General features: G+C 37.8%; 1 protein-coding gene across 2 annotated transcripts in view; it reads right to left on the reverse strand.

Annotated features, from left to right (window-relative positions):
• Positions 1-922: 922 nt before the first annotated feature.
• LOC136863198 (torsin-1A) overlaps positions 923-13,827 on the reverse strand; it is a 40,624-nt gene continuing 27,719 nt past the window's right edge. For both annotated transcript variants that reach the window (XM_067139569.2, XM_067139563.2), the window contains exon 2: positions 923-4,198. In XM_067139569.2, coding sequence (XP_066995670.2) covers positions 2,835-4,196 — 1,362 coding nt within the window. In that variant the 5' untranslated portion in view covers positions 4,197-4,198 and the 3' untranslated portion in view covers positions 923-2,834. The remainder of the gene's footprint in view (positions 4,199-13,827) is intronic.

The raw sequence follows: 13,827 nt of genomic DNA on the forward strand, positions 1-13,827 counted from the left end.
AAAAGGTATTTAACGTTGTTTAAAGGTGGGAGATTTATTTAGTGGTGGGCGATTTAATTTAATTCATTCCATATGTATGTCAAATCTAAAGGACACTACCGACAGCTTTAAGGCGTTTTAGAAGTAAATAATAATTTAAGCGTAGGTAGGACGCAGTACCCCATCCCACGTTTGACCACGCCCGGTGGTACTCGGAGTTGTACCCACGAATGTGACAACTCACCGGAATTAGCAGGAATGAAAATATGACATTTGAATAAAATACGGGTATATTAGTGTGGGTTATTTATTATCATTATGTGTGAAACGGAACGTTATTTAAAGGATTTCAATAATTATAGTATGAAAAGAAGCAAAGTACAGAGCTGGTCCCGTTGAACAGCTAAGCAGCCGGCAAGCGTGAGGAGAAGGTAAATGTGCAGCTGCGAACCAACTGGAGCGGGGGAGGGGGGGGAGGAGGTGCAGAGGCATGTCTCCAGGTACGCAGTGTGCTGGCTTAGCATTGGCCAGCAGGTATTCATCGCTGATCGTGCGGAATTTGAAATGTCGCAACTTTTAGGCCCCATAGTTAACGCCCCAATGAATGTTGGCACCCAAAATTGATGCCGACATCGTTTTTACGTGTACCTCAATGTGTTTTCCAAGTTTCATCGCGATCGGCGACTTGACCATTGCCGATGTTCCCTTGTCAGACTCCTTTTCTAAATTCTGCTTTAGTTACCTCAACCACCAGTTCTAAACAGACACTGAAAAGGAGGGGGGGGGGGACACAAACTGCAACCCTGCTTCATAATGACTGGACAGTCACTTCTTTTTCATAGCCCTCAATTTGTATAACAATTCAATTAATAATAATAATAATAATAATAATAATAATAATAAACTACTTTTACGGTTTTCAGAGATGCCGAGATACCGGAATTTAGTCCTGCAGGAATTCTTCTACATGACAGTAAATCTACGGACATGAAGCCGATGTATTTGAGCACCTTCAAATACCACCGGACTGAGCCAGGACCAAGTCAGGGTCAGAAGGCCGGAGCCTCAACCGTCTGAGCCACTCAGCCTGGCACAATTCAATTATTGTATAGATTGTAGATAACCCTTCTTTCATGGTACTTTATCCCAATCACCTTCAGTATCTCAAACGGCTTGGTCCAACAATAAAAAAATCACTTTACTTACTCTGAAGTGCACAGATATTTTTGTTATTATCTCTTAGAAAATCATACGATTTTGTTTCAAATTCAAGGATCTGCAAAATACAGTTCTCAGACTCAGCAGAAGAAATATCTCTGTTGTGCATCAACAGGACAATCGAGAGTGCATTTCAGAGATATGTCAGCATAATTGTGGTAAATAGCAATTCTAACAATTTTGAAGTGTCTCACTTTGTGGCTGCAACATCAGAGATTCCTACAATTGAACATTCAACTATTTTGCAGTAAAATGATTGGAATGTTAGATAACGAACTATAAAAAATAACAATAGAGTAGAAATCTATGGAATATCTCAACATTTTGTAAACAAATTAGGTCCAAATATTTGCAGTAATATAATTCAGTGTCGTAATCAACATTAGATTAATGAATATTTAATGTGCATGACTGCATTGTACTCAAAATAAACTTTCAACTTATTAGGTCGTCTTCACTACATATAGTAGATATTGAAGATAAAAGTATAGAACAAAAATGGCCAACTGGCTATATGTACTGAAAACGACCTAATAAGTTGAAAGTGTATTTTGAGAAAATTAGATTAACTTGCAAAACAACTGAAAAACCAACAATTTTTGCAAACATACATCCCCCCCCACATTATTCCGAAGACTACATATTTTTGGCATTCTTTATATTACTATGATCACTTTCATAGGAACTCTTATTATAGTAATAAAAAAATAACATATTGTTTTGATGAAAACAGGCTTATCTGATTTATTTCATCTTCCACCTTGTAACTTAAAAACTACAATCGTAACAAGCAACTTACTCAAAATCTTGGAAATAAAGCCTGCCTCGAACACAAAAATGGCTCAAACTATTATTATTATTATATGATAATAATAATAATAATAATAATAATAATAATAATAATAATAATAATAATAATGCTTCACTAACCACATACCTTAATTTCAGTTTACATTTAATTTTAAAAAGGACAGCAGTTCAACCAAAGTTACTCTTATTTAACCAAGGCTGAGATAAATTATGATTATTTACTCCCAATGTCAAAATAACATTATAAAAGTTAAGAATACACTTAGATGTAAAACATCTTGAGTGCCCAAGTCCAAAGGACTTATTTTTAGAAGGAGCTTGCTAATTACGAAGACCAAATAAGTAAATGTAAGCCTCTCAATAATGGACTAGGTATCATAATTCACTTAAGGGTAAATCTTCCTCTTTTTCAAACGTCATATATTTTTGGTAATGATTAAAGTATCTTCATGCATTAAAATTATATTTTTAGCCTTTATTTATCCAAAATCTTTAATTCTGAGCAGTACCTGTGGAAGTCTACAATATATTACTAAACACTTCATTCAAGATATTTCAACTATATATTTATAAAATTTCATTTCTAAAGATATATTTTTAAAAGATAACAGCAATGTGTACTGCAAAAATAAATTATTCCTAGTTATATTAGTTACTAGCAAAACAAGAATTTCATTTTCAATGTTGCGTGATCTTGCATTATGTTGCCGTAAAGGTAAACCTTTAGAAAACAAATACAGTATTCAGATCTCTAACTTAAACATCTAAAATGCAGTGAAACGAGTACAGTATTTTAAAATTCATTCAAAAAATAAATTTTTAACCAGTTACAAATCTGTCTTTTTCTTTTCTGTATGGAGTGATACTTTGCTAAAAACTCTTTTACATCCATCTTGATGAGGAATCAATTCCTCAAAAATCCTATCTACACGCCGCTTTGAATATGGGTATCTACTTCTGGCCAAAGCAGTTTCTATGCAAGAAATCACATGCTGCTTCTCTAAAGGCTGGAATGATATTAAGGTTAGATTGATTCCAGCTTTATGAAATTTCTCACCCAAAACCGAAATATCTGCAGATACATTACTGTCTTTTGAGTCTCCTAACAGTGGATAAGGAAGACTAAAGACAAATAATGCAAGTATTCGCTTTTGCTCGGCAATAACAGAAAGATATCTGGCAAATTGAATTGCCTCACTAATATCATCTTTCAATAAATTATCTATTATAACAAGATTATCTCCACAGAAAGAATATTCATAGTGTGAACGAAGCCCCATATCTTCGGAGTCGATTGGCATGACCCAGTGGTGAATATTATTCTTCCATGGGAACTGTTCTTCCAGTAATGATACTGCATAAGATTTCCCAACCCCAGTAGTCCCTGCCAAAACTATTAACTTCAATTCAGCCTTATCTGAATTGAAAAACGAGTCCAAAGCTGATACAATGTCTTTTACTGCAGTTCTCTGACCAAACAATTTTGAATTCAAAACAGCCTCCACTTCACTTATACTAAAATTGATGTCACAGTTTCTGTGATACATAACATGTATGGTCACAAATAAACTGGCACATACAAACAGCAATAGAAGACAGAAATATAAACAATTATTGTTCCTCTCAGCAGTTAAAGATATTGTCTGGTGCCTGACTTTTTTGGCAACCTCCATTTCAGTATGGCTATGTAATACAGATTCAGAAATGATTTCTTTTTTGCCTTCAATCTTCAATTTGGACTTAGAATTAGAAAGGTCTTTTATATCTCTAGTTTCAGATTTATGTGGAACAGAATTATCATCGATAACTTTCTTACTTTCACTTTTCTTTAGTGTCTCTGAATTTAAAATTTTTGTTTTACTATCTTCCAGGGCAAGCAGTTTAGGAGCATTAGATATTGATTTAATCTGGAGATTCTTTATGTTGCTATTCTCTGTACTATCCTTGGGTATATGTACCTCACTCACACTATGCCGCAGGATACATACCGCTGGTTTGTTCTTGGCTGGGCTGCGACTCACTTCCTCACAACTGTACTGCCTAAAAATGGTAGTTCCAGTAGGACTTGGTAAAACACGTTCTTCAATGACAATCCGTTTCCTAACTGACATATCAGAGAAGGATGCTGATCGATTGAGCGTGTATCCTTCCGGAAACAGCTTTAAACCATCAAATTCCGAAGATGACATGCCTGTAAATAGAATTAATCATCAGTCTGATACAATGATACCACTGCTTAAAAAACACACACACACACAGAGTGAGAGAGAGAGAGAGAGAGAGAGAGAGAGGGGGGGGGGAAATTGTGGCAGTAAATAAGTGCAAATAACACCTTATAGTACAGCATTCAGTTATTACAAGACAGCAGAATTTCAACACTGAACTACTGAAGACACATCCACATTTTTTCACCACTAATGAATCATTTAACTGACGCAGTCAAAATGATCACGTTCATTTTTCATTCTTCTTCCATACGCGTGACATGATTCCCATGTCTCCAATCTTGTGACCATCATTTTTTAATATATTTTTCAGCACAGTCATAACTCAATTGGTTTTTCTTCCATGATGTTGTATTTAAAAGAAATAAGTTTCATAATGATAGATCCGTATTGAACTGTGATTACAATAGAGTAAAATAATATATTATTATTGGTCCACCTTTTCAATACAAAATGAAAATTACATAGGGACTAGTTTCGACCTAGTAATAGGTCATCATCAGCCTGAAGTAAATTAAAGCGTAAATATCGAATAAAACATAAACAATGTAAACACAAGTACAGTCTTTTTAAAGGTACATACCAAGTGGGAAGTTGAGTAGAGACATATTAAAAATAATAACTCTTCCAATTGACGAAGCACTGAGCGGAAGTTATGTAAAGTTCGGTGCGCCGTATATTATAAAAGACCACTGTGCACTAAATGATGTAATAAAGAAGAATAGTAGGTTGAATGCTGGCTTCTTCTTAGCTGTTGTATATTCGAAGAAGATTACGTCTGGGAGACGTCTATCAATACCTTATAAATACGACGTAATCTTCTTCGAATATACAACAGCTAAGAAGAAGCCAGCATTCAACCTACTATTCTTCTTTATTACATCATTTAGTGCACAGTGGTCTTTTATAATATACGGCGCACCGAACTTTACATAACTTCCGCTCAGTGCTTCGTCAATTGGAAGAGTTATTATTTTTAATATATCTCTACTCAACTTCCCACTTGGTATGTACCTTTAAAAAGACAATACTTGTGTTTACATTGTTTATGTTTTATTCGATATTTAGGCTTTAATTTACTTCAGGCTGATGATGACCTATTACTAGGTCGAAACTAGTCCCTATGTAATTTTCATTTTGTATTGAAAAGGTGGACCAATAATAATATATTATTTTACTCTATGATGTTGTATGCCTGCTTTTACCAATGTGGTAAAACTTATACAGATAAGACTTGGTACCGCTACTGCAACGGCTCTGCCTCCAAAGTAATGTAGAAAAGTACTCTAATTCTCAGAGTTCTATTTTCTAAAAATATAGCCACCCATTCAGTTACTCTTTGCAGATTATATTATACTGTATAGAGTAATAAATAACTTACAAGATTGTGAGCAACTTCAAAAAGACCTTGACAATGTGAGAGGGACAGCAGGCAACGGTAAGATGATAAAGGGGGTTAAAAGTCAGGTTGAGAGTTCCATAAATAGGAAAAGTCCTCTCAGTTTTCATTACTGCATTGATGGGGTGGAAGTTCCTTATGGGGATCACTGTAAGTACCTAAGTGTTAACGTAAGGAAAGATCTTCATTGGGGTAATTACATAAACAGGATTGTAAACAAAAGTACAGATCTCTGCACATGGTTATGGAGATATTTAGAGGTTGTACAAAGGATGTAAAGGAGAGGCCATATAAGTCTGGTAAGACCCCAACTACAGTATGGTTCCAATGTAAGGGACCCTCACCTGGATTACTTGATTCGAGAACTGGAAAAAATTCAAAGAAAAGCAGATTGTTTTGTTCTGGACATCTTCCGACAAAAGAGTACCATTACGAAAATGTTGCACAGTTTACGCTGGGAAGACTTGGGAGAAAGGAGACAAGCTGCTCAACTAAGGGCCGGTTCGACCATCTGCTGGTAAACTGGCTGGCAGCTGGGCGCGAGATAAACTACCTAGGGGTGTAAATCAGCTGGTACTTTGGCTTGCATGCAACACCTCTGTGCAAGCGCTAGGTAGCTACCCGGAGCTAGACACCAATATACAGGGTTGGCTAGACTGATTATCAGCGATTTCTTGCTTTTGACTGAGGTGCTATCTATCGTTAGATGTATGAAGCTCATTTCGATTGTCATTATTTTCCTGCGCTTGCATCTGCTGATTATCACCAAACAACCTAATAAGGGGAGTCTTAAGAGTTATGGACGATTTATGTCAAGCTTTCGTGATTTTAAACTAAGAGCTTCAAAATCAATACGTAATTGGGATTAAAATCTCAAGATTACATTATCTTGTGCCAGTTATAACCTGTCATGTAAGGGAGTGTTTGGAAAGTATTCTCGTAGTAGATTGGTCAAGTTGTTTGCTTCGTAATGGAAGGTACGCAGGTTCTCTTCGTCTTTCTAATTTACTTTTAAAAATTTATTTTCGTTCCCTGCCATTGTTCTTAACTCTCTTTTGCGCACTTCCATACATACACATACACACATTATCCTTATACACTTTTGTCTTTGAGCATTCTATCTTCAGGCTTCTGTAAACTGATTATCTCCACGACCCACTATATGTAACTAGCTCTGTGATCTCATTTAGTTCCACATGCTTCCTTTACTGATAATGCATTTCATTCTGATGTTTAACTTTATGAAGATAAAGTTCAAAGATACTCTAAATGTAAAGAACAAATCAGGGTAAATATCCATTCACAGGAAGAGGAATTTGGGATTGGAATAGTTTCCAATTTCTTTTAAATCATTTACGAGAAGACTAGGTAAACAACTGATAGGGAATCTGCTACCTGGGCGACAGTCCTATACACTATACGCTTCACTACTATGATTGGAATTAATCATAACATCACTTTCTATAAGTAGCACACATACAAAGCATTTTCCTAGTACACATAATATTGTGATAAAACATTTCAATGAAATACATTATTAACAACAGAACGTATGAAAAGAGGCATACAAATGAATACAACACTAATAATGAAAATAAAAAATATTCGGCATAATGAGGATTCAAACCTGCATACGTCATATTACGAAGCAAGCGTGTTAGCCATCACACTACGAGAACTCTTGGGAAAATTGGGATACATATATTCACTTTTACCTGGTTTCTGAAAACTGAAAAATTAAAATTCAAAAATTAAAGCCCATTTGAGATGATTTCCAAATAGGTGTAGATTTTATCCTTGTAGAGTTTCTTTGTAAAAGCTTGATATATAAAATGTGTCCCCGACGCTGTCGATGCGAGAGGCTGGTGTGATCGTTGCAACTCAAGGAAGGGGTTAATGTTAAAAATCCTGCAATACAATTTCGATCACTGTTAAGGTATCATGTTTTTATCAATATACTAAGCTAATTTAAGCTTTATGTCACCCAGAAATACAACTAATAATGTTCAGCTCTCAAAACGTACCAGGCAGGTAAAGTCTTAGTACAATTTATGAAATTCTTCACATAGATCCGAACTGATACAGTTTAAAATAAGAAACAATGTTACGTTCAATGGTCCACCCAATCAACACACCTCACTTTACAAGTGAAAACTATAATATAAAAACATCTTGAATACACCTTGGAACATATTTCATCTCATATGAGACTTCATTAGCCATAATGACTCGTAGTAGATTACAAAGCTCATTGTTGCTGTCTAGTAATAGAAAAAAAAATGGGAAGAACCCATGTCCTTTGAAAACTATTTGAGAATACACTAAACATAAAATTATTTACACAAAATTGTCCTCACTTCTTGCAAAAAAATTCTATCTTATGTTAAAATATGAAACATTTCTTGAAATATGATATGCCAGCCATAACGTCTTGTAACAGAATACAAAGCTCGTTGTTGTCTAATAATTTAAAAATGAATGAACCCATGTCCTTTATGAACTCTTGAGAAAAACTAAAGATAAAATACACTGACTGACAGTGACAATGCAACACCAAGGAGGAGTGGTTCGAAAGGGATGAAAGTTGGGGAAAAAACAGAGACGGCACGGATGAATAATTGATGTTTATTTCAAACCGATATGCAGGTTACACAATGCGCACGGCATTGACTCAGTAGGATGTAGGACCACCGCGAGCGGCGATGCACGCAGAAACACGTCGAGGTACAGAGTCAATAAGAGTGCGGATGGTGTCCTGAGGGATGGTTCTCCATTCTCTGTCAACCATTTGCCACAGTTGGTCGTCCGTACGAGGCTGGGGCAGAGTTTGCAAACGGCGTCCAATGAGATCCCACATGTGTTCGATTGGTGAGAGATCCGGAGAGTACGCTGGCCACGGAAGCATCTGTACACCTCGTAGAGCCTGTTGGGAGATGCGAGCAGTGTGTGGGCGGGCATTATCCTGCTGAAACAGAGCATTGGGCAGCCCCTGAAGGTACGGGAGTGCCACCGGCCGCAGCACATGCTGCACGTAGCGGTGGGCATTTAACGTGCCTTGAATACGCACTAGAGGTGACGTGGAATCATACGCAATAGCGCCCCAAACCATGATGCCGCGTTGTCTAGCGGTAGGGCGCTCCACAGTTACTGCCGGATTTGACCTTTCTCCACGCCGACGCCACACTCGTCTGCGGTGACTATCACTGACAGAACAGAAGCGTGACTCATCGGAGAACACGACGTTCCGCCATTCCCTCATCCAAGTCGCTCTAGCCCGGCACCATGCCAGGCGTGCACGTCTATGCTGTGGAGTCAATGGTAGTCTTCTGAGCGGACGCTCAGTGCAGGCCGGGAGTGCAGGCCTCCTTCAACCAATCGACGGGAAATTGTTCTGGTCGATATTGGAACAGCCAGGGTGTCTTGCACATGCTGAAGAATGGCGGTTGACGTGTTGACGTGGCGTGCGGGGCTGCCACCGCTTGGCGGCGGATGCGTCGATCCTCGCGTGCTGACGTCACTTGGGCTGCGCCTGGACCCCTCGCACGTGCAACATGTCCCTGCGCCAACCATCTTCACCACAGGCGCTGCACCGTGGACACATCCCTATGGGTATCGGCTGCGATTTGACGAAGCGACCAACCTGCCCTTCTCAGCCCGATCACCATACCCCTCGTAAAGTCGTCTGTCTGCTGGAAATGCCTCCGTTGATGGCGGCCTGGCATTCTTAGCTATACACGTGTCCTGTGGCACACGACAACACGTTCTACAATGACTGTCGGCTGAGAAATCACGGTACGAAGTGGACCATTCGCCAACGCCGTGTCCCATTTATCGTTCGCTACGTGCGCAGCACAGCGGCGCATTTCACATCATGAGCCTACCTCAGTGACGTCAGTCTACCCTGCAATTGGCATAAAGTTCTGACCACTCCTTCTTGGTATTGCATTTGCTCTGTCAGTCAGTGTATATACACAATATTTACAATAAAATAGTTCAACACTTCTTGCAAACATCTTTCCTTGGTGTTAAATTTGGAATGACCTTTCTTGATAATATTACATTCAGAGTTGGTAGCTGGTAGTTACAGTAAATTAAAATTATTTCAAGGTCCACCTATTCAATACAATGACATTTTATTGTGATTGAATCACATGTCAAATGGTACTAGTTTCAGCATCTATGTGCCATCATCAGCCGTAAGTACAAATTAAACAATTACTGTATATACATATGCCTAAAACATCTAAAACACATTTTAAAACATTCTAAAATACATTTCTGTAATGATACATGAGATAAGTTAAAATTATGTTACAATTGATTGCTGTAATATAAATTTCTTAAAATTCCAGCAATTCGTTATATAGTCCAGTCTGTGTACAGCCGGGATAAGTGAATTTGTGCTGTTGTTTTGCTGTCTGTATGGGTGACACTTGTTCACTTGATACTAGGTAGTTCCAGGGAAGTTTAATTTGATCATGTAAGATCGTGATATAAATAGAGATGAATTCCCACTTCAATTTAAACCTGAAGAAGAAATTAATCTAGTAAGAAGTTGGAAGCAATGTATGGAAGTTACTAGAATCATTAGAATCATAAATGATGATTGACTCACCTTGAACAGCATGTTGAACGTGTTTGTTACACAGACAGAGCCGGACAATGTGTGTGTGTGATAGCTAAAGTAGGCAGCGGTAAAGGAGGCGAGGGGAAGGAAGGAGGCGGGGCATCTGCGGGGGAATGGAACTAAGGCGGAGCGGAAGGATGGGGTAGTGGGGGTAATTGACGGGAGTGTGTATTACGGATTACTTTGAAAATTGAACTGTTTTTTGATAGTTTGGTATTTTTAAGCCAATTGATTGAAAGATCGAAAAGGATATTGGGTTTCTCGTAAATTTCGTTTAAATTATAACTGGGGTTGAAGTATTGATCACTTTCAATAATATTCATGATGGGTCCCTTATTTGCTGTTTGAAGAACTTCCATATCTTGTTCGATGTCGGTAAATTTGTGATTAGCGTCATGCATAGCGGAAAACTTATTGTGCCTCATCGTGTTGACATGTTCTGAATATCTAATCATAAAGTTACATCCTGTTTGACCCACGTAAGAGCTGCTGCATTCATTACATTTTAGTCTGTATATTCCAGATTTGGAGTAAATATTGGGGGTATTAATTGATGCAGAGTTGTGCAAAAATTTGGAAGTTCTATTGTTAGTTTTGAATAAAATTCTTACATTGTATTTCCGGAAAAGATTGGTAATTTTGTGGACGTCGTTATCATAAGTGAAGGTGGTTAAAACAGGAGCTTTTTCTTTTTCTTTTATAAGTTAGGTTTTGGGCCGGTGCCTATATTTGTTGATTATTTGTTCTATAAATGGCCTGTTGTACCCATTCAACTTAGCAATTGCCCTTATGGTGTTAAGTTCATTATTAAGATCTTTCTTTGTCACGGGTATGGCAAAAGCTCGATAGACCATGCTATTATATGCTGTACGTTTGTGCATTAGGGGATGTTTGGAATCTTTATGGATCGTGTTAGCAGTTTGTGTATGTTTCCTGTAGATTTTGTAAGACAGACTAGAGATATTCCTGCCAATGGTTATATCTAGAAAATTTATTGTTTTATTGATTTCTGACTCTAGTGTGAATTTAATGTATGGGTCAATACTATTCAAGTCTTGAAGAGTGGAGTCCGTGTTATTGATTAATTCATCCATAACGACAAATGTGTCGTCCACATATCTAGCCCATATGAGAATATTTCGAAAGTTGGTATTATTGATTTTTGTGTAGCGCCACCAGTGAATAAGATGTGTAGTGGTAGTGCATCTTATATCCATCTGTTGAGAAGAACTGCGCTTCGTTTGTGGTTTCCAGAGGGTATTTGTGATTTTATTTTGGGTGCTGAGTTTATGCTAGTGTTATCTAGTGAGTCCACGTTCATTTAATAGTGTTTTAGGGTCATATTTATTATCAGTTTTGTGCCCTAAATATCTGCCATCTTGTTCACTGCTACAATAGTTCCACAGATATCACTACTTAGATGGAAACTCGTTATATCTATTTTAAACATTTTGCCCTAACTGGCACCCATTTTGTCTCGTCTGCCATCACTACCATGGAGACCACAAAGAAGATGTGCACTCTACTCTCTTTTCACACGGTTGCCTAGGACAAAGAGCCTGGCCATTTTGTCAGCCATCTTAAGAAGGGCAAATTTTGATACGACGTGTAGCGTCTGATCCAGAATGGGCGGCTACACCCAGCGTCTGTTCTCCATGTTAGAAGCAGCTGTATTCATACAGGGGAAGGCAACGGGAAACCACCCCAGTGACAATATTCCCAGGAAGTTACTATGGAGAGAAAGAATAAATCAAAGGCCCCTAGTCCCGGGAAGCTCTTAAGTGGGCAAGGGGTGCTAAGAATCCCCCGGTTTAACATAATTAAAAATCAACTACGTTTAGCTACATGGAATGTTAGAAGTTTATATGCAGCTGGAAAGCTGGACAATATGATTCAAGAAGCCAGGCGATTGAAAATGAACATCTTAGGAATCAGTGAACTATGCTGGCCAGGTTCTGGATTGTGTCGCCATGAACGTGGTACACACTACTATTCTGGAAGGGACCCGCAAGACCGCAACCACTGGAATGGAGTAGGTGTGTTCGTTTCGGCGAACTATGTCAGATATGTCAAAAACTTCATACCAATCTCTGACCGTATAATGCTGTTACAGATGCAGAGTCAGCCCTTTAATGTAAGCATTATACAAGTATATGCTCCAACAGCAGACACGAAACATGACAATGACGATGAGTTCTATGAAATGCTGAATAAGGTTTGTAAATAAATCAACAGCACTGACATAATAATAATATCAAGAAATTTCAATGCCAAAATTGGGCAAGGTAGAAGGTCTGACTTAGTGGGAGAATATGGATTGGGTTCAGCTAACCAAAGAGGTGACAGACTATTCCAATTCTGCCAAGAGCAAGATCTAGTTGTTTGTAACACTTGGTTCAAACTTCATAAACGGCGCCTCTACAATGGATTTCACCACTAGAAAAGGAAACAGGAAGACCAATCAGGAATCAGAAATCAGATTGATTATATTCTGGTTAACAAAAGATTTAGAAATATTGTTAAACGAGCAACAACGTATCCTGGAGCAGATATTGGATCCGACCTGTGCCATTAGTGGCAGATATCAGATTGAAATTGAAAACCACCACATGAAAGCAAGTGTCTAACAAGTTTGATGTTACCAAATTGTGAGATGGTACAATTAAAAAAATCAGTAAAACAAGACCTGAACAACAAAATGCAAATCAACAATAGCAACAACAATGACAACAGTACAGAATATCAATGGAAAATATTACATGATACAATGTTAAAAGTCTGTAAGGATCATCTTACATCAACAAGGCAAAAGAAGCAGAGATGGATGACTGATGAAATACTTGATCTAATGGAACGGAGAAGACAAGACAAGGGCAGAGAAGACGCTACCGACAGACACAAAGGGAGATTAAGAAGGAAATCAGATTAGCCAAGGAAAGATGGATGACAATGAACTGTGAAGAAATAGAAGAACTAAATAAAGACCATGATAGTTTCAAGTTATACAAGAAAGTAAAAGAGATAGCTGGGCTGTACAGAAAACCGACGCTAATGACTTTTTGATGACACCAGCAAACTCATCCTAGATGAACAAAAAATCATACAGACCTGGACAGAATACATAAACGAATTGTTCAGTGATGACAAGAGGTGAAATTGTATACTTACACAATGCAAAAGGTCCAGAAATAACAAAAGAAGAAGTATTACATTCCCTCACAATATCACCTAATGGTAAAGCAGTAGGTCCAGACCAGATACCAGCTGAGGTTCTAAAACTAATAACTGAAGAGAATGTTGACCAAATTGCTAAACTTTTCAATACAATTTATGATACTGGAATAATCCCAGAGGACTGGTTGCAATCGACATTCATAGCAATACCTAAAAAGTCTCATCCAAAGAAATGCAGTGACTACCGTCTCATAAGTCTTATGAGCCACATGTTAAAAGCATTCTTACGTAAAATACATGCACGCATTAGAACGAAGTGCGAAATAGACTTGGATGACAACCAAATGGGTTACATGTTATAAATCTCATATTATTTTCCGTTTTGAAATGTACTT

This window comes from Anabrus simplex, chromosome 1, assembly GCF_040414725.1.
Source record: "Anabrus simplex isolate iqAnaSimp1 chromosome 1, ASM4041472v1, whole genome shotgun sequence".
Classification (NCBI taxonomy): domain Eukaryota; kingdom Metazoa; phylum Arthropoda; class Insecta; order Orthoptera; family Tettigoniidae; genus Anabrus; species Anabrus simplex.